General features: G+C 41.7%; 3 protein-coding genes and 1 non-coding gene across 5 annotated transcripts in view; all 4 read left to right on the plus strand.

Annotated features, from left to right (window-relative positions):
• Positions 1-2,150, plus strand: part of ehbp1l1b (EH domain binding protein 1-like 1b) — a 29,901-nt gene extending 27,751 nt beyond the window's left edge. For both annotated transcript variants that reach the window (XM_030746393.1, XM_030746394.1), the window contains 5 exons: positions 366-486; positions 1,099-1,207; positions 1,298-1,371; positions 1,647-1,761; positions 1,963-2,150. In XM_030746393.1, coding sequence (XP_030602253.1) covers positions 366-486; positions 1,099-1,207; positions 1,298-1,371; positions 1,647-1,761; positions 1,963-2,050 — 507 coding nt within the window. In that variant the 3' untranslated portion in view covers positions 2,051-2,150. The remainder of the gene's footprint in view (positions 1-365; positions 487-1,098; positions 1,208-1,297; positions 1,372-1,646; positions 1,762-1,962) is intronic.
• A 1,931-nt stretch (positions 2,151-4,081) lies between these two features.
• trnae-cuc (transfer RNA glutamic acid (anticodon CUC)) lies at positions 4,082-4,153 on the plus strand. Its single transcript has one exon. It is a non-coding gene; the product is annotated as a tRNA-Glu (tRNA).
• A 329-nt stretch (positions 4,154-4,482) lies between these two features.
• Positions 4,483-7,211, plus strand: LOC115792040 (CAAX prenyl protease 2-like). The gene is made up of 8 exons (XM_030746395.1): positions 4,483-4,669; positions 4,742-4,844; positions 5,131-5,214; positions 5,781-5,859; positions 5,988-6,155; positions 6,553-6,624; positions 6,797-6,859; positions 6,966-7,211. The coding sequence occupies exons 1-8, from the start codon at positions 4,560-4,562 to the stop codon at positions 7,184-7,186; spliced, it is 900 nt and encodes a 299-aa protein (XP_030602255.1). The 5' UTR covers positions 4,483-4,559; the 3' UTR covers positions 7,187-7,211.
• Positions 7,212-14,937: 7,726 nt separating this feature from the next.
• Positions 14,938-19,138, plus strand: LOC115792103 (endosialin-like). Its single transcript, XM_030746501.1, has 2 exons — positions 14,938-15,994; positions 17,278-19,138. The coding sequence occupies exons 1-2, from the start codon at positions 15,562-15,564 to the stop codon at positions 19,014-19,016; spliced, it is 2,172 nt and encodes a 723-aa protein (XP_030602361.1). The 5' UTR covers positions 14,938-15,561; the 3' UTR covers positions 19,017-19,138.
• The last annotated feature ends 361 nt before the right edge of the window (positions 19,139-19,499 follow it).

Here is a 19,499-nt window from a genome sequence, read left to right on the forward strand (position 1 = left end):
ATCACTTTGATTCTCACATCATCATTAACTGATGGTTGCAAGAGCGACTGAATAACACTGAGATCATCAAAAGCTGCTCAGTTCATTATAAAGAAATGATTTCCAGATTTTTGACCAATCTGCATTCACAGCTTATATTTCTCCATCCTTTGGCCTCTCTAATCTTTTGACCATCTTCTGCTTCTCCTCTTGTCTCCCCTTTCGTTTCTTCTGTCCTGGCTCCTTTTTTTTTTTTTTCCTAAATCACTTCCCCCCACCCTCCCTCCTCTATTTGTGGCTTTCTGCCATCGTCCTGTATGTTCATGTGTGGTTGTGTGTGTTTGCATCTATTCGTGTGCGTGTGTGTGTGTGTGGCTTGTGGTCAGTGTCTGCAGGACACCAGCCAGTACGTGTTGAGTGAGCTGGCAGCATTGGAGACAGAGCAGAAACATATTGACAGCAGAGCTGCAGTGGTGGAGAGACGACTGCGAAGCCTCATGGAAACAGGTGAGTCTCGCATTCAAGACCTGTGAACGAGCGAGGTGCGAACTGTGAAATTGCATATGTAATGGACTTCTGCATCTGAATTAAATGGTTGTATTTATGTGCCACGATTCACTTTATTCTGTCTTCTCTTTCCCCTCTCCCCCTGACTGGTTGTTGCAGATGACTGCCCCTCCCTGAGTTTTGTTCTGTTCATAATATTGGTAATAATACATTTTAATTATAGGCGGCTTTCAAGGCACTCAAGGACACCTTACAAGCAGTTAAATGCCAAATCACAATGTAATGACAATTGGAAAACACAGCTGAATTAAAAATTGGTACATCATAGAATTGTAAAGTCAACAATATAAAATCAAACAGAATAGGCAAATTTAAAAAGATGTGTTTTCAGGCCGGCTTTAAAGATAGGCAGAGAATCAATATCACAAATGTGGTGCTGGAGAGAGTTCCAAAGATGAGGGGCTGCTTGGCTAAAACCCATTGTAGTCAGTCAGGCGAGCAGGGGTACAATGAGAGTGATAGAGGAGGAGGATCTCTGAGAGGAGTGGCGACGTGCAGAGGATCAGAGAGATATGGAGGTGCAATTTTATGGAGAGTTTTTACTTTTTCCAGTTTGTGCAGGAAGTGACCGTGATGAAGAGGAGAGGCTGATACAGGAGTGGTTCACTCTGGTGAACAAGAAGAACGCTCTGATACGTAGACAGGACCACCTGGAATTACTGTAAGACCTCCCGCACATCAGTATACACATGTACACATCCATATATTTTGCACTTGTTTTAAATTGACTCATTACTGATTGCATCTACAGACAAGAGGAGCAGGATCTGGAGAGGAGATTTGAGCTTCTGACCAGAGAACTGCGCGTCATGATGGCTATAGAAGGTCATTAATCCCTATCAAAATAACAGTCCATCTATGGAAAAAAATACAGTACAAGTACATTTTAATATTATACCTTTTTGATGTGGATCCAATGTAAATTGGAAAGTTGAATCTGTGCAAAATTAGCAACATTCAAAATGATTTACAGATGACATTACAGATATAAATGATCAAATAGACAGAGACTAATGCACACCAGAATTAAAACTTCACAAAATGTAAACAAATAAAAAGAATACATTTGATTATGGTGAGTTCTTCTGTTTGTCGTGCAGACTGGCAGAAGTCACCTGCTCAGCAGCAGAGGGAGCAGCTGCTCCTCCAAGAGCTGGTGTCTCTGGTCAACCAAAGGGATGAGATCATCAGGGACATCGACACCAAGGAGAGGAGGTCAGTATACATAGGGTTGTGTGAAAAAGACAAAACAAGTCACAGGGAGATTATACAGCCAACAGAGATCCTTTTGTATTTTTTTGGATGTCTATCATCCATATTATATGATTTGTTTCTATTTGGTACTGTGACTCCCTTTTGATACAAGGGTACAGATGTCCATGAGCTCAGGACAGTAAAATGTCTTTGTGTTTGCAGGGCACTGGAGGAGGATGAGCGTCTGGAACGTGGTCTCGAAATGAGGAGGAGAAAATACAGCAACAAAGACAAATGTGTGTTACAGTGAGAAGAGAGGACAAGCACAAACAGCTTTTACTACGGAGTCCCTGAAGTCCCAAAAAAGTATTTTTTTGTTTTAAATAAAACAGAAACTTTTTTTTAAAGAATGCTAGGGCTCTGTACTTTCTTGTATTTAAAGTGCCTTTATATTTCCAGAGGACTGCTCTGAGTCGGACACTGCAAAATGTGTCTTCTTTTTAAAAAAAAAAAATTTTAAATGTTCATTATTTTTAGGTGTGTGTCAAAATGTTTAAGTATTAACTGATTCTTTTCACCTATTTTTATTTATTTAAATTATGTGTCAGGTTGTTGTACATCTATTGCACATATGTTTTGAGTGTGTTTCTGTTTATAATCTGTGAGTTTAACTATTCGAACATTGGCTTATGCTCCATTGTGAAAAATAAGGCCAAAATAACTGTAGCTTTTAGGGGAAGTTTAGTTTACAGTTGCTTGTAATCTGCAGGTCTCTAGTAATGTCACCCTACTTGTCAGTTCCCCAAGAAAAAGTCCAAAAACATGCCCAAACCTTTCAGATACAAAAATAGTAAGCGGTAAGTCATGAGCTGGACTCGAACACCCGAGGTTGTTAGCAGAGGATACATGTTTTCAAATTCAGGATGGCCCCCCAGTGTCGCTCTGTGATAAGGCCTGCAGACTCAAGAAATTAAAAGATGTTTCCAGCCTAAAGTTGTACCCTAGTGACTTGAAACAGCCACAGTCTATGTGGATGTGATGGTCAAGCGTGCAATATTCACAAAAATCAAATTGTTTTCTCATTTCTGTGTCGACTACTGTATGCATGCTTTTGGAGGTGTGCTAATGGAGGCACTCTGCTCCACAACCCTACTGTGTACCCCATATTGTAGCTGCGTATTATGAGGTGAGGATGTTTGTAATAAAGAAAATGAATAAATATCAGATGGCTGCTTACAGTTATTATGACTTTTTTCATCATGTTTTGTAAGGTTCATCATGCTTTATAGATGATACAAACTAGGAAGTAAATTGTAATATATAAAATAATATATTGGCACTACAAAGATATTCCCCACTGCAATGCTGCAGTGATGGCAAAACTGGTGGACAGGGTTCTGTGCTGGGACCAGTTCTGTTTATATTACACATGCCTCCCTTAGGCAGTATTATGAGAAAACATTGCATATGTATTCACTGCTATGCAGGTGATAACCAGCTTTATTTATCCATTAAGCCAGATGACATAAATCTGCTAGTTAAACTACACTAATGTCTGATGACCTCTAATTTCCTGCTTCTAAATTCAGACAACTGTCACCAATTGCTTGCTCATGGGGGTCCTCTGATTGTTGGGGTTTCTTCTTTCTAATATTTCAGAGTCTTTACAATATAAAGGTAGCTGTTGTGAATCTTAATTATATGAACAGAATAGAATTGGATTGGATTGGATAATGATCACTACAGCTACAGTTTAAATGTTTAAATATATGGTTTTATCTTGCTTGGTCCGTCTGAAATGAGGTTTGGTAATGCATCTCCAACTGGCAATTCAGCTGCGAGGAAATGACTTGAACCTTACCTAAGAAGTGTTAAGCAATAGTGCACACTATGGGATTTTTGGACGTAGAACCCCTCACAAAACTGTAATAAAGCCCTCATACATTATAGGGCTGCAGTTTATGTACGGGATTAAAGTTACAATTTGGTCAGTTATATTATAATGTTACACACTTATACATGCTTATATATTTTTGACATTGTATAATCTATTTAATGTCTGGCCTGACGTGGCTAAATCTTAGGGATGCAGAGACCAGCTAACAAAATCCAGATAAGGAAATTCCCGAAAGATTCGAGGACCTAATGAAAAGGGGTGAATAAAGAATTGGGAATTGTTACCGAGGGAAAGCAGTGGACGAAAATGCGACAAAAAAGAATATAGAAAATATTCTCGGCACTAAATCTGGCCTTAGGACCTTGTTTCTGATACTTTTGTTTTTGTTTATTTTGTTGTTGTTTTGGATGACATGTGACCTTATGTAAATGTGACACGTATACCTCCCTGGTGGTCTAGTGGTTAGGATTCGGCGCTCTCACCGCCGCGGCCCGGGTTCGATTCCCGGTCAGGGAACGGTTATTTTTGTGTTCAAGTACTGTATGGTTGTCTTCTACTGTTATGCGTGTGCGAAAAACATGAACTTTCTGTGCAGGCTACGAGTTGCTTTCCAATAACAAATACTTATTTACAGACTGGCAGTCAGATCATAACCAAAACTTAATGTTTACTGTTATATATGATTTCGCACGTGGTCTCGTTTAAACTCATTGTAGCATGTATCTGAATCAGCTCGTGTTTTATACGTTCACTTACTGGACAGGAGCATTACAGCTAATCAGCTAATCACTGGGATCCACTAATCCGAAATGACAGACAGGATCGAGCCGGTCCCAAGCAGTGTGAATGTGCACTCCTTTTGTTAGCCGCCGTTCACCTGAGGAACCTGCTGAAGTTGCGATTGCAAACCCTCAAGTTTGTCATGCAGGTGGAGCACACCCACACAAGGTGTTCACTGTGTGTGCTGAGCTGCCTTTTCTTGGCTTGTCTCTATGTTGGCAGTTTGTACGTGTGGAGAAGAAGATTACCAAGGTATACAACTCACCAACAGACATGACAGAAGTGCTGTTAGACCAGGATACTAACCTGAAACTGTGCGCGCAGGGACCATCCCAGCGTGATAAAGCGTCGCTGCGTGAGCGTGTTGCTGGTCTCTGCACTGTCACCTGCAGTGGTAAAAACATGGATCCAGTGGGCTGATGTCAGGGTGAGTATAGGCTGTAACTCTGCACCTGCTTTTTGTTCTCTGGCCTAAAAATATAGAGAATTAACTTCTTTGAGTATCTTTTTAAAAGTTTTTTTGCTCGATTGCTAATCTATAGGACTATCCACCCAAATATCTGCATTACGGCTGGTCATTATCAATAAAACTAAAAGTTTTATTTCAGTCTCAGAGTCATCCTCAGCAGGCTTCGTATGGTGAAGAGTTCAGCAGCTAATGTCAGTGATTGGTTTTACGTCACAGTGTTTATAAAATGCGTTCTGAACTTAAGGTCGGCGTGCCTGTTTGGGAGCTGATGGGAGTTCGCACGGACGGCTTGGTTCTTGCAGCCCTGCTGCCTTTATTACTGACTATGGTAAGTCAGCAAGGCCCAGGCCTGATCAGCTTGCTTCTGCATTCAAAATATTAATAAATCCCTTGTTTATCAATACATTGTAACACGGGGGAAGGGAGAATAACACGATACAGAAAACCTCTAATTTCAGATTGCTTAGCTGAGGACAGCAATAGTGCTGAAGTTTTAAATGTAAAACAAGTGAAATGGTTACAGATAAACACCCAGGAGTGATTTACATTTACATAAAATTTGTCAGAAATAAGGACAGCCACATACAAGTAGTTTTTTTTTTTTTTTACCAGTTTCAAACGCTACTCTGTAGATCCTGTTTCTCTCATAGAGGCTTATATTTATACTCCACAGAGGCATTCTTGACATTTCAGAGATTTATTTTCCATTCCTGCTAAGGCCTCGCTGTAGCTTTACAACTTCCACTAAATGTCTGCATTTTGCAGTGATATCCCCATGGGTAAGTTTAAACCACTCACTGGAAAATAGACCCTGCAGTTTTCAGTTTAATCTTTTTTTTTTTAAATTTACGTTCTCTGGTTTTTATAAACAACTGGTTTTATTCTCCACATCAGGTTTTCTATCTTGGTCCGCTGATTCATTCTGCTGTGGACAACCCCAATGGCTTCACTGGGGAAATGCAGTCTGTACTGGGTGTGTTTGTCGCTATAATATCTGAATGTTGGATTAACTGGGGTCAGAGAGCTCCATATGTGTGCTTTCATGTACTGTATTTCATCATGGAGTAAAACCCCCCCCCCCCCCTTTTTTTTTTTTCTCAGATGTTCAGTCATGGAGGCTGTGTGTGGGAGACGCAGTGTGGCTCAGAAACCAGGTGGTGGCACCAATGACAGAGGAGCTGGTGTTCAGAGGGGCCATGCTGCCTATGCTGGTGCCCTGCACAGGACCCACAGGTGCCATCTTCACAGCACCGCTGTTCTTTGGAGTTGGTACGTGAAAAGGTTTTCAGATTGAAACAAATCATATTTGCATGCATTTTGACTATTATACATTAAACTATAACGCCACATTGGAGAGACTTCTTCCTTCAGCTGCTCCCTTTAGGGGTCACCACAGTGGCTCATCTTCCTCCATCTCACCCTATCCCTTCTGTCACACCAACCATCTGCATGTCCTCCTTCACTACATCCATGAATCTTCTCTGTGGTCTTCCTTTGTCCATTATAGTCACCATCCCTCCCTCTGCACTCTCTGTCACCACTTTGGAGATAGTTGTTAATGCTAGATTTTGTGCCTTGTTCTTTTTTGCTAAATCTGTGTTTGCAAGTGTTACATTATGTTTGCTAAATGTTTTTACTGCCATTAATGTCAACTGTTTTATTCTAGCTCATTTGCATCATGTCATAGAGCAACGGCGGCTTGGCAAAGAGAGCATGAGCGTCATCCTTCTGGTGGCAGGTCAGTTAGCTCGAAGGTAAACCATATTCTTATGGTCTGAGCAAAATGAATCATTTCTGTGGTCAGTGCATGGTTTTTAGACCAATGTTGGATTATCTTCATGTAGCATGTACTGATAAAATTGAAACTGATCTTATTGATTTTGTTCAGTGGTTCTTTTTTTCTTTTACAGGGATGCAGTTCTTGTACACAACTGTTTTTGGTGCTTTTACTGCCTTCATATTCATGCGAACTGGTGAGATATGTAAACTGTACAATTATTTGTTTATGCACTATCCTACTTTACTTAACTTATTGCATCTGAAATCTGTGCTTTGTTTTTTTTTGTTTGCTTTGTTAAGGCCATGTTGTGGGTCCAGTTTTGTGCCATTCATTCTGTAACAGTCAGGGCCTGCCTGATATCAGCTCTGCCCTGCAGCACCCTCAGCGTTCAGCTCTGCTCGTCTCATATCTGATGGGAGCCCTGCTGTTTCTGGTGCTGCTCTTCCCACTGACAGACCCCTACTTTTATGGTGCCATTCCCATCTGCAGCCTGGCTCCCCCTCCAGCATCTTTGTGCTGAATTAAATCAAATTAAGTTAAATGCACTCCAGCTCTTGAAACTATGTCTTTTTACTCTGGATTTCATTTTGTGATTTTTTTTTTTTTTTTTTTTTTTTTTTAAAACAACATTGTAAATCTATGCATGTGTATATGTGTATGCGTGGGTGGGTAAGTGTGAGAGGAGAATGAATATAGCAGTTTTGACATTTCCTGCATGGTCAAATATCTCCTACTGTATTGAAACTCAAAGCCAGTACAATTTTTCCTGGCTAAAAGGGAGAAAAAGAGGTGTGTGTGTGTGTGTGTGTGTGTGTGTGTGTGTGTGTGTGTGTGTGTGTGTGTGTGTGTGTGTGTGTGTGTGTGTGTGTGTGTGTGTGTGTGTGTGTTCGGGGGGGCTGAGAAATACAGATGAACTGTGAAAGGGAAGGCAGTGAAGGAGCAGGCAGTAGAAAAACATATGCAGACAGAGAGGGAGACAGACAGAAATACAGACAATGTTGCCAGAAATTACACAAAAGGAACCAAAGCGAGAGGCACAACGAAAACCCACGTTACCAGGATAAATAAGGCTATGACAGTCAGACTTGAACAGTAAATGGAGAAGGAAGTGATGGGAAATGGTTAAAGAGGATGGAGAAAAGCAGAGAAAAATAGAGAAATGAAAAGGGGAAGGGGGTTAGTATCTCCCCAGGGAAACAAAATGTTAAAGTTAGAGGAGGTCATTCAGGGTGCGTGGAAATGGTGAAAGGTTGTGCTGGACAATTAAGATTTATGTGACAGACAGATGTTTACAAATAAAACAGGGAAGTAAAGTCACACATGTTTCTCCACATACGCTAAGCAGCTGATTTCGCTTCATTTCCCTCTGAGATACCATAACTTTAGATGTTTTTTAATCCCTAGCATCCATATTTTAGTAGTTCTTCAGTCTATAAACTCTGATCTGCATTAAAGCTTTTGGATTCTCATTACAGCCAGTAGGTTTTATTCATTTATTTATTTTTGGCATTTATTAGTAGGAGAAAATGGCATGCAGGAGATGTCAGTGCAAATAAAAGAGGTCACCATTAGGGTGAAAACACAAAATAAACCTATCAGAGAGATGGCTTAAACTTTAGGAGTGGTCAGATCAACAATCTAGTGCATTCTTAAAAAGAAGGAATGCACTGACCAGCTCAGCAACACCAAAGGGCCTGAAAGACCACATGAGACACATAAAGTGAATGATGACAGAATTATTTACATGGTTAAGAAAAACAACGGCACAACATCTAACCAAGTTAAGAACATTCTCGAAGGGGTGGGCGTATCCTTTTCAAAGTCTGCAATCAAGAAACGCCTTCTTAAGCATAAATACAGGGGGTTACATGAGATGAAAACCACTGGTTACACTCAAGAACAGGAAGGGCAGATTAGACTTAGTCAGAAAACATCTAAAAGAGCCTGCACAGCTCTGGAAAAAATTCTTTGGACAGATGAAACAAAGATGAACTTATTCCAGAATGATGGGAAGCTAAAAATATGTAGAAGGAGAGACACAGTGTGTTAAACATGGTTGGGGGTAATGTTAGGGCATGAGCATGTATGACTGTCAGTGGAACCGGGTCACTGGTGTTTATTCATGATGTGACTGTTAATAGAAGCAGCAGGATAAATTCTGTCTGCTCAGATACAGCCAAATGCTGTTAAAAACGGACTCTACAGTGTTTCACAAAGCAAAACCAGGAGTTTCTTGAGCAAAAGAAATGGGGTGGTTTTTCAGTGGTGAAGTCAGTAATCTGATCTCAACCCAAAAAGAGCAGCTTTTTAATTATGAAACACCAAACTGGAGGCAGAGAGACCTGCAAACAAGCAGCAGCTGAAGGTGCTGCAGTAAAGGCCCAGTGAAGCAACTCAAGGGAAGATGTTTGCGGGTTCCAGGCTTCAGCCAGTCACTGACTGCAAACCATTTTCATCCTAACAATCCTAATATTTTGATTATGTGAGTTTGTCCAATTAGGGGACTGTGTATAAAAAAACAGCTGCAATTCCTAAACAGTCAGTACAATACATTTACTAGACCCCTTGAATTAAAGCTGAAAGTCTGCACTTCAATCACATTTTCATTTCACGTTTGACTTAAAATCCACTGTGGTGGTGTACAGAGGGTAAATTACAAAACCTGTGTCTCTATTTAAAAACTTAATGACTTAAGTCTCCCTGCACTCAAAAGGCTTTCACATCCAAATTATCCTCAAATTATGATCAAATCATGAGATAAGAATATGCTGCACCTAGGATGTAGATGTAGACCCCATCCGTTTTACAATAGTCACAGATTTGAACTCTGTATATCACTTATCAGTGAAACACTGGTTAAACCCAAATTGTAGACAATGAGCTAAAACTGACTCTTCAGCTGGAAAAATATCATTGGTTTCAATGTGCTGCTGGCTAAGCTGAGAGGGATGATCTGCAAAATGAAACACAGAAAAGAGAGAGAACAAAAATAAGCCCTACCTTCACTATTACACACTCTTCCCCACCAAAACCACTTCATAAATCATCTCATCCTGTCGGCGATGTCACAACAGCTTCACCTTTATTGTTTGACACTGAGCAGTTTTTAGTTTTTAGTTTCATCCGACTGCAGCTGCCTGCACCTGAAAATGACATACAGTTTATGATGTATGATATACAAGCATCACCTTTCACATTTTAACATCAGCCTCTGTTGTTGAATGTTTCAGGTTTTAAAGGATTAAGACCCCCCCCCCACACACACACACACACACACACACACACACACACACACACGCACACACCACTCATTCACTACTTTGCTTTCATACATTTCAACTCAGTCATTCTTGGCATCTTTCCAGTTCAACAAAGTCTGCTAAATAGGTGGGACATTGCTGCACTATCTCAAACCTGGCAGCAGGTTTTGTGAGAAGCTTCTGAAAAAGAAAGGTGGCCCCTACCTCATTGCTGGGAGTATGCAACAAAGAGAGCAGGATAATAGAGAGAAAAGGAAGAGGCTGAACTTACCAAGTCTGCATATTTTTTGCATTGTGTTTAGGGAGTAATTTTCCTACTGTAACTGATGCTGAGTTGGGTATTTTTTTTCTTATTTACTTTAGAAAAGCTGCCTCTTGAGAGAAACCCAGTAGAAAAATGAGCCTGGTTCAAATGAGGGATGTGGATGTGTGCAAAATGTGAAGTTTCCAGGATTTAAAATGGTGCAGAAATGAGTCAGACACATGACTGTCCTGCACATCAGACGCCGGTCTGTCTTTTTGTTTCTCCTCTGATCCTTTGTGTCCTCTCCTTTCTTTTCACTGTTAATGCTTTTACCATTACAAACACACGCACACGAACGCTCTCTCCCTGGAGAAATATTTCTGTATCATGAAATACAGTGCAAAGAAGTGTTGCCTATGTGTGCATGTGTGTGTGTGTCTGTGGAAAAGCTGAGGCTATCATCTGGTAAAGAAATAATCTGTCAGGAATTATCCTCTCCCAGTTTTCTGTCCTCTCTTTCTGCCTCTCGACAGTTTTTAAACCTTGACTTGCTGTTTGTCTGAGGTTTGTTTATACATGTGTGATTCTGTACATGCAGCAGACTCCTATAATACATAAATCATTGCCTCCTCAACCTTTGCTACTGGACATTAGTGCACTAGTGCCTCACTGGCACCTTCATATGTTGGCAGCCTTTATCACTTAATCACATGTGAATTTGTAATTGTAATTTTATTTATCCAACCACAGCAAGTTTTTTTGACCTGCAGAGTTTGACAGAGAGTATATATATATATATATATATATATATATATATATATATATATATATATATATATATATATATATATATATATATATATATATATTTTTTTTTTTTTTTTTTTTTTTTTGCAGGGTAATCAAGTAAATGAAGGAACTTTTTAGAGTTTTTAGAGTTCAGTCGAGGCAATGTTTGCCCTGTGTGATGAGCAGCATGCCCAGTATTCTATTTAATTGTTAATACATAAAGGTGAATGGCAGAATCTGACACCTTAACAGTTGAGACATATTGTAGCTCTGATGCTGAGTTACCAGCTTGCAGCTGTCAAAACTGTTTCATACATTTTTAGCTGATGCATTCAGTAATCGTAGACTGCAACTGGCAGTGATCGATCCCCTCTCGAATTAACAACTGCAGAGCGACCCCAGTCTGCTTCAATGTTTGTGGTATAGATTTGTTGACAGTGTGGGTGTGGATGGAGGGCATTTATGTCTGCTGTGAAAGATGAAACATGTGGACTTTGTAGAAAAAAGTGGATAAAAGTATCGTCTTTTTTCCGCCGCTGAAATTACCAGGAATGCCTACGGTCTATTATTTAACCACAAGGCCACTGCTAATTGTTTCAGCGTGTGTGTGTGTGTGTGTGTGTGTGTGTGTGTGTGTGTGTGTGTGTGTGTGTGTGTGTGTGTGTGTGTGTGTGTGTGTGTGTGTGTGTGTGTGTGTGTTTTAAAACACCAGCGGTCGGGAAAAATGAACAACGTGACGTGTCCTGCTTTACTTGATATGGTACAGATGCTTAAACAGGCCCGAATGGTGCGATTCTGTACTCCACTGACCCAAGATCATGAGGAAATAACTAAGCAGTTTCACTGGCATCAGATGACCTCAGGAACAGAGGCATACCTAATTTGTTTAGTCCCAAGAAGACTCAGAGGTAACGCGAGGCCGTTTGCATTTAAATGCTTGCATTTATTCCACGATTCCAACTATAATAGATTTATATTTTCTTGACTTTTTGAAACAGCACTGAGAAAAGTGACAATATGTTTATGTATATTTCCATACATTCATATACTTATATCACAAAATAAGAATGGAAGGTTTCTCTATACATTACTGTATGTTGCATTTACTGACAAATTCTTGTGCAAGAATGAAGAAATGATTAAATGTGAAAATCTTCTTCCAGGAATGCCTCCCAATATAACTGCAGGGGTGATCTGTCTAACACTGAGCAGGTCAACTGAAGCAGCTGGGGCTCCTTCACTTTATCTGTCCACATTTATCCTACTGACTCACTGATCCAGCCAACAGCCTTCTGGAGGAACAGGCACAGTGTAGTTCAGCAGTTTCAAAATACTGCTTTTTGGCCTCTACCCTTCACCTGGGCGAATGTTTTACCAAAAGAAAAGGATCTCAATGAAGATGAAGTTATTGAGATCTTATTAATTACATGCATTGCTTTTAAGTGTTCCAAGCCTAACAACTGCTGGATGGTTTGCCGTGACTTAGTGTCCACATATTTAGATTCCTCAGAAGTCTTGGCTTATCTTCACTTGGCCCCTGAAGGTCAAAGTTCAGGGTTTCCAGTGCATAAACTATGCTGACTTTGGCAATCCCTTTGCCTTTCCTTTAAAGCCATCGTGAGCTTCACATCTGTGGGTTTAAGTGAAATAAACTCAGACTAGAATGGAATTTGGTGCAGACACAAAAGTAAGAATTTTGCCTTTCTTTCGTTATGCCCATATGCAAGCAACACTAAGACCACTGCATTCAGCTCCAGCTGCCATTTGCATGTGTATTAGCAAACTTTGATGATGAATATAGCAAAAATGAAAAAAAGGAAGTAAAATTCATGTCACATGTTCTCTTCAGTAAAAGGAAAAAGTGGCCAAAGTGTATTATCAATTCAGACATATAAGGTTTAGTGGCCAGAGACGAACAGATCAAGAACAGCTATTGGATTGTTAAAAAATGAATTAGTGGTTGAAGTGAAATGGAGAGGTTTTAGAGCTGGAAGGTACAGTTCAGCTACTTGGAAGCTAGAGGCTGAGAAAGTATCAGAGCCAGTAATGATATGTGGCAAGTGGCTAGGAGTCAAGGAGGTAGAAAGTAAGCTGTGACCTAGGGGGCAGCACATATTAAATCAAGAGTTCTGTATGTTCCATTAGAAGTCTTGGACACACTGTGTTTAGATTAATACAAAAAGGGAGTATTGGGAGCACAGGGCTATGGAAAGGAGAGGTTTTGTCTGTTCTGTCAATTACATTTCTGGAATGTGTCTCTGGGGGCGGGGCTATATGAGCTGGGGGCGGGGTTTATCAGACTGCATGATAGAATAAACAGAAGTTTGGGGTGAAAACTGGGGTGCTGGAGAAGAGATTGCTGACCTGGTCGCCCCAAACAAGTAGACGTAAAGAGAAGAGGGAGAAGGGGGGGGGGGGGGCAAAAGAATTCAAAGGGAAAGAAAGGAGGGACACGGGGAATGAAAGAATAATAAGGAAAGGGAGAGACAGCTGAGTATAGGGTTAGTCCAAGAAAAGCTGGGGGGAGACAGGAAGAGGATGAGAGGCTTTGAGAAGGAGGTAAGGGAGGTGGGGAACAAGATCGAAAGGCTCTTTAGGTTCTCCAGGATCCTGAGGTTTTGTTCTCCCTCTAGTTCCAGTGGTTGTTACATAACTGGAAAAGACTGCTGAATAGCAAGATTGTGTATAATCTGCCTGCCAAGACAATCACAGCACAGCCAGCCGACTCATCTGCTGTACACGGGGAAAACACTGGTTTGGCCGACTGTGTGGCTAATTACGTCGACTTTGCATGAAGTGTGACTTTTCCATCTCATCATCCTTTGTTAAGAGGCTACAGAGGTGAAAGCATGCTGTCATGTTTAAATTTGTATCGAACAGCCAGTTCATGCCAGACCAAGAGGAAAGTTGGAGAGTGAAATAATGACATAAAGCTGCTTGTAACCGACATGTGGCAGGTCAGACTTCCCACAAAGAAACATGATGAGCATTTGTATGAAGTCTTAGTTTTCAACAGTTTAGCAATTTTGTGCATGGTAGACCATTAGTTGGTAGCTGTTTGCACCCGGCAGCAGCTTTCTCTTCAGTGCCTGAATCCTCAAATCACAGCACTTGGCTTCATTTAATATTCTTTGGCTTCACTCTCTACATAAACACAAGGAAAAATAGAAAGATCATATATTTCTTTGGAAAAATCAAATCTCAGCTTTTGACTTTGCTTTCAGACATGCCATTCAAGGCAGCCAGATCATGTTGTAATGCAATGGAGGTGCCCTGCAAGTCCTGCTCCCCAGTCAGAGGTCAAGCTGATGCACATCTGGCATTTCCTGTTTCCTCTCCTCCATATGCCCCTGAGTGGCAACCCCCCCCCCACACACACACACACACACACACACAAGGATACCTACTCATTCTCTTAAACATCTGTGGAGACATTAAGTTATTTTATAACAGCAATGAACCCAACACACAATCCAACAGGTATACATCTGTTCCATACTCAAATGTTTCCACTAGGCTGTAAAGTCTTCCAGCTGTGATGGACTTGTTTGAAAGACAGGAAAAGAGAGAACGGAGGGAAGAAGAAGAAGAAGAAGAAGAAGAAGAAGAAGAAGAAGAAGAAGAAGGGCAAGTTCTGCATCTCACACTGTTGAAGAGCTGACAAACATTTCCATCCTGTGCATGCTGTGGATGGCTTAAAGGCTGTGTGTCTGCATGAGCATGCATACGTGTGTCTAAACCCACTGGTGAGATGGAGGACAGAATGGTGCCGTATGGTTTTCATAACACTCTGAGGGTTTTCAATACTAACCCCACTCTCCCCCCAGTTCTGCTAACCCATCAACCCCTCACTATTCCTTTATACTCTCACACACTTTACCAGCCCCCTCTTCCAAAAATGCACAATTCTTTTTCCTCTACGTAGCCTCTCCCCCTTTCCACCCCCCCATCTTTGTCTCCTCCTGAGGTTCAGTCAGAACTTTGCAGAGGCAAGAAATCCCCAGCAGAATCAGATGCAGTGCAGGATTTCTGTCACAGAAATTCATCAGACTCATACATGGACTCACATTGTCTTTTTTGGACTTAGCTCAAGGACAGATAGACCCATTCAATAATTTTTGATTTTGGACTCTACTGGTAACTCACTGGACTGTATTTTGGACTGTACTGGATTTAACTGGACTTTCTGGGGTGAATCCCATCAGACTCTGTTGGTTTCAGTTTAATATATTTTGTAGAAGGCTCTTATGAAATCTGAGGCAGCAGTACTGAAAGTTTGAATGGATACTGATATTTACACTGTGGTGCTATTATTTCAAAGTCTCTGGCTATCCTAAGTAAATTAAGGCAAACAAGTGTTAGCGTTAGTCTGCTTCAAATTGTTTTGACTAAAAACTCCTTTAGACCAAATTATTTATTTTTGAAAACAGTAAAGTCTGGAGTGCCAAGTAGCAATTTGTAAAACTAACAAAAGAGGCTCAGTTTAGATCAGGTGTGCTTCAATAACAGGGCAAAAAAAAAGAAGCCAGTTTCATTATTGGAGGGTTTATTTTGCCAGTAAGGTTTACAGTCTCATTTGGATGCTGGCTTAGTTTAAACTGCATGTCTTGGAGGATGCAAAAGATCATCAGAAGCAATAGCAGCTGCAGAAGGATGAATCTCCTGTGCGTCCTGTGGCTGCTGACAGTCTGTCTGGCTCCTGGAAGCCGAGGTCAGAGGCTGAAGGACGCAGAGAGGGAGAAACCAGCAGACAGAGCTCAGCTTCTGGAGAGCGATGCAGTCTGTTACGAAGAGGGATGTTACGCTGTCTTCCTCCAAAAGAAGACCTTCAGGGAGGCTGGGCGCAGCTGCCGGGAGCGAGGGGGGACCCTGGCAACAATTTATAACCACGAAGCGGCGGGTGTTGTCCACGAGCTGCTGTCGGCCATTGAGACACAGGGGTCCGAGTCAAAGCTTTACCTCTGGATTGGGCTGCACAGACCTCCACGTCAGTGTTCATCCACCCGACCGCTCAGAGGATTCGTCTGGGTCACAGGCAAAGTCTCACCTTTTTGAAATTTGAGCTTTCATCCTTTTATCGTTGATAATTATCACAGTTTCAGTCATTTCACTGGATTTTAATAAGTGAACTCAGAATGATCTCACTTAGTAGTAAGATAGCTAACTTTACTCATCTTTTGTAATGATATTCAGTATAGGTTTTAAAATGAAAACCTACAGTACACATTATGGCCACTATGCTGCTCCCGAACCCTAACGTATCTGTCAGACTTTGACACCTTGGCCAATCAGGCTGGACGGTATTTACATTAACTACTTTTGTTTCACAGACACAGCTGGTAGCAGCAGAGACCGTGGATCCATTTTTGACCTCCCTGCTACCCTTTAGTCTGATTTAGTCATTATGCAAACCTCACCCACTAAAGAACAGATGCTTTTTATCATCACTCGAAGTGTCTGCCGTACTGTGCAGCTGGAGATGACATCAAATCCTCAAGAGAAATGTGACCGGCTTATTTCTTTTGGGTTTTTTTTTTACTTTTATTCTTCAGTCATACTTTAAAGGACTGGCTTAACCAAATTACACATCCATATTTGTTCTCTTATTCATAGTGATAACTATAGACACTGAGATTTCACATCCGTTACAGGAAGGAAGGAAAATGCAGATGCAGATTCTTCTGCTTAATTTGTTGCAAAAACTTTATTTACTGTGTAGAAACTGACCACGCATATTGTGAATGTACATCTGTGTAAACCCAAATATTTGCATATGATACCGCTGGCCTTTCATTCAGTGTTTTGTATATAAGCTTGTACCACTTGTAGCACATTCCTGAGAAAGTAAACAAGCTCCTTATATATTGCATGCATTTCTGCAGTCTGCTTGTTAACAGACTTCTTAGAGGCAAGCCTTCCCATCATTTTGTGGGGCCCACCCCACATATCCATTGTTCCCAGTGGAAATAAAGGAGAGACAAGAGGATACTGTTGCTGCAAAAGTAACCGTGGCATTTTAAAGCCCGTGTGTGTTGGACTTTGACGACACCTAGAGGCAATCTAGTTTTCCACTGTAACAACCCACACATTTGAATTAAATGAATGACTGCAGTGAATAGATTCCCTTTTTACAAAGAACACATTTTAACATTATAATAATCTGAATCTGACAGTTAAAGCACATTTGGATTGTAACAACTGGATCTTTATTGATAATGAACTTAGCATTTTAAATGTGTCATGCAGCTCTCAAACATCAAATAGACAGCAAATTGTACTTTGCATTATTTTTTTGACTTTGTCTTTATCTTCCAACAGGAGACCAGAATGTCCAGTTCACCAACTGGCTCCAAGAATACTCACCTGCAACCTGTGGAGGCTATCGTTGTGTTTCCATGATTGTTCACACTTCTGAGAGTGGGCGTGAGAGCAAAGACAACTTCCAGTGGCTTGAAGGCTCCTGTTCAGTGCCTTTGGGTGGCTATGTTTGCCAGTACAACTACAAAGGGATGTGTCCACCTTTGGAAGATGAGGGTAGAGGTCCACCTGTTTATACTACCCCATTTCACCTTGTCAGCAGCCTGTTGACTCATGTGCCATTTGGGTCTACAGCCACTGTGCAATGCCCTGCAAACAGTGCAAACCCAGATCCTACTGAGGAGACCGTTCTGTGCATACAGAGAGACGATGAAACAGTGGGTTGGTCCAACGATTCTCCATTTTGTCCATCCAGTGCCAAACCACAGAACCAAGACTGGTGTAGCAGGGACCACGGATGTGAGCAGCACTGCCAGAGCACAGACACAGATTACTACTGTTATTGCTCTGAGGGCTTCACAATAGATGAGGATGGATACAGCTGCAAGCCTGACCTCCTGAGCCAAACCAGCCCCCCTGAGCTATCTGACTCGGCAGGTCCCACTGACGCGCCTCAGATCAAACCGATCTGTGTGGAGATGGGGTGTGAGTATAACTGTATGGAGACCCCCCGGGGTCCTCGATGCACATGCCCCCCAGGCTACCAAATGGGTCCAGATGGCCGCAAGTGTTCTGATGTTGATGAATGTAAACAAAAACCGTGTCCACAGGTCTGTATCAACAGCCCAGGTACCTTCCACTGCCTCTGCCTTTCAGGGTACCAGCCAGATGACGATGGCGAGTGTGTGGATATAGATGAGTGTCTCGATGAGGGGAGCTGTGAGGGCATTTGTGAAAACACAGTGGGGTCCTTCAGGTGCCTGTGTGACACCGGCTATGAGCCGGGCAGCGAAGGAGAGTGTGTAGATGTAGATGAGTGTGTAGGGGGGTCGCCCTGCCATCAACACTGTGCCAACATTGTTGGAGGATACGAGTGTTCCTGTGACAATGGCTACGACCTGCAGTCAGATAGACACACCTGCCAGCCATCTGATGATGAAGAGTATTCCACTCTGACCCCTGAACCCAGTAACTCTGTTCATGTAGCTGTCTTTGGTCATGATATTCCCTGGTCCTCTTTATTCACCCCTGATCCAAACTTTGAAATTGATACCAACTTTGATGCTGACTGGGTGACAGAGGCCCCTGAAGGACTTCCTCCTGATATGGCTCACGGGTCAGAAAATCACCTAAACCAGTGGGACGCCCTGTCACCCAGGCGATATCAGACACCCCCGTCCCCAACGCAAAAAGGCAACACAGGCAATGAAATTAATAATGGCGTGGAAGAAAATCCAGGAAGTAGAGAATTTAGTCCAGGTGTCGGGGATGACACTGCAGATGGTTCAGCTCCTGACATGAGCAAGACAGAGGAAGCCAACATGGATGGAACAGAGGACACTGGTGGGGTAGCAGAGGCAGGGGCTGGGTCTGCTGAAGGTAAAGGGAAACACGACAAGAGCTGGCTGCTTGTGGCCCTCCTGGTGCCTCTGTGTGTGTTCCTGGTAGTGATGCTGGCTCTGGGGATCGTCTACTGCACCAGCTGTGCTGTGGACAAGACCCTTAGCTTTTCGGACTGCTATCGCTGGATACTCCCTACAACGCCTCCAGACAGGAGGGAAATAAAAACCCAAGCATGAAACCAAAAATAATCAAACACACAAAGATGTCTTTTAAATGCAAACGTCTGTTAAGATTTGTCTAAAACTGCAACGTTTCACTTTGTCCTCTTGCACAGCTTTTGTAAATAATTTACTCTGCCGTCATGTTTTTTTTTTTTTTTTTTTTTTTTTTTTTAGAATTCAATAAAAACCCCTAAAACCAATGAAATTCTGTGTGCCTGTGTTGGTTTTAATGACGATGAAAGTGTGTGCTGAAAGGAAAGAATGTGTGGTTGTGGTTCTAAAACTTTGTATGCGAAACGACTAAAAGACTGGTAATTTTCCTAAGCCAATTTTTTTATTCTCAGGGCCTGAAACCAAGAGCAGGAAATGGTGTAGGGCTGTCAGGAAGGGAAGGGGGCGCTGTTGAATGCTAGCCCAACGAGATTGTAGGTATTTGACCTTTTGTTGTTCCGGTGGTGAAACTACATAACTCGTGTTTATATACACCACACCACGATG

This window comes from Archocentrus centrarchus, chromosome 14 (assembly GCF_007364275.1).
Source record: "Archocentrus centrarchus isolate MPI-CPG fArcCen1 chromosome 14, fArcCen1, whole genome shotgun sequence".
In the NCBI taxonomy this organism is placed as follows: Eukaryota; Metazoa; Chordata; class Actinopteri; order Cichliformes; family Cichlidae; genus Archocentrus; species Archocentrus centrarchus.

Coding starts and splice junctions, on each gene's coding strand:
- LOC115792040 (XM_030746395.1), top strand. CDS start 4,560: ATGCAGGTGGAGCACACCCACACAAGGTGTTCACTGTGTGTGCTGAGC. Junction 4,845..5,130: donor TCCAGTGGGCTGATGTCAGG/GTGAGTATAGGC, acceptor TCTGAACTTAAG/GTCGGCGTGCCTGTTTGGGA. Junction 5,215..5,780: donor TGCCTTTATTACTGACTATG/GTAAGTCAGCAA, acceptor TCTCCACATCAG/GTTTTCTATCTTGGTCCGCT.
- LOC115792103 (XM_030746501.1), top strand. CDS start 15,562: ATGTCTTGGAGGATGCAAAAGATCATCAGAAGCAATAGCAGCTGCAGA. Junction 15,995..17,277: donor AGGATTCGTCTGGGTCACAG/GCAAAGTCTCAC, acceptor ATCTTCCAACAG/GAGACCAGAATGTCCAGTTC.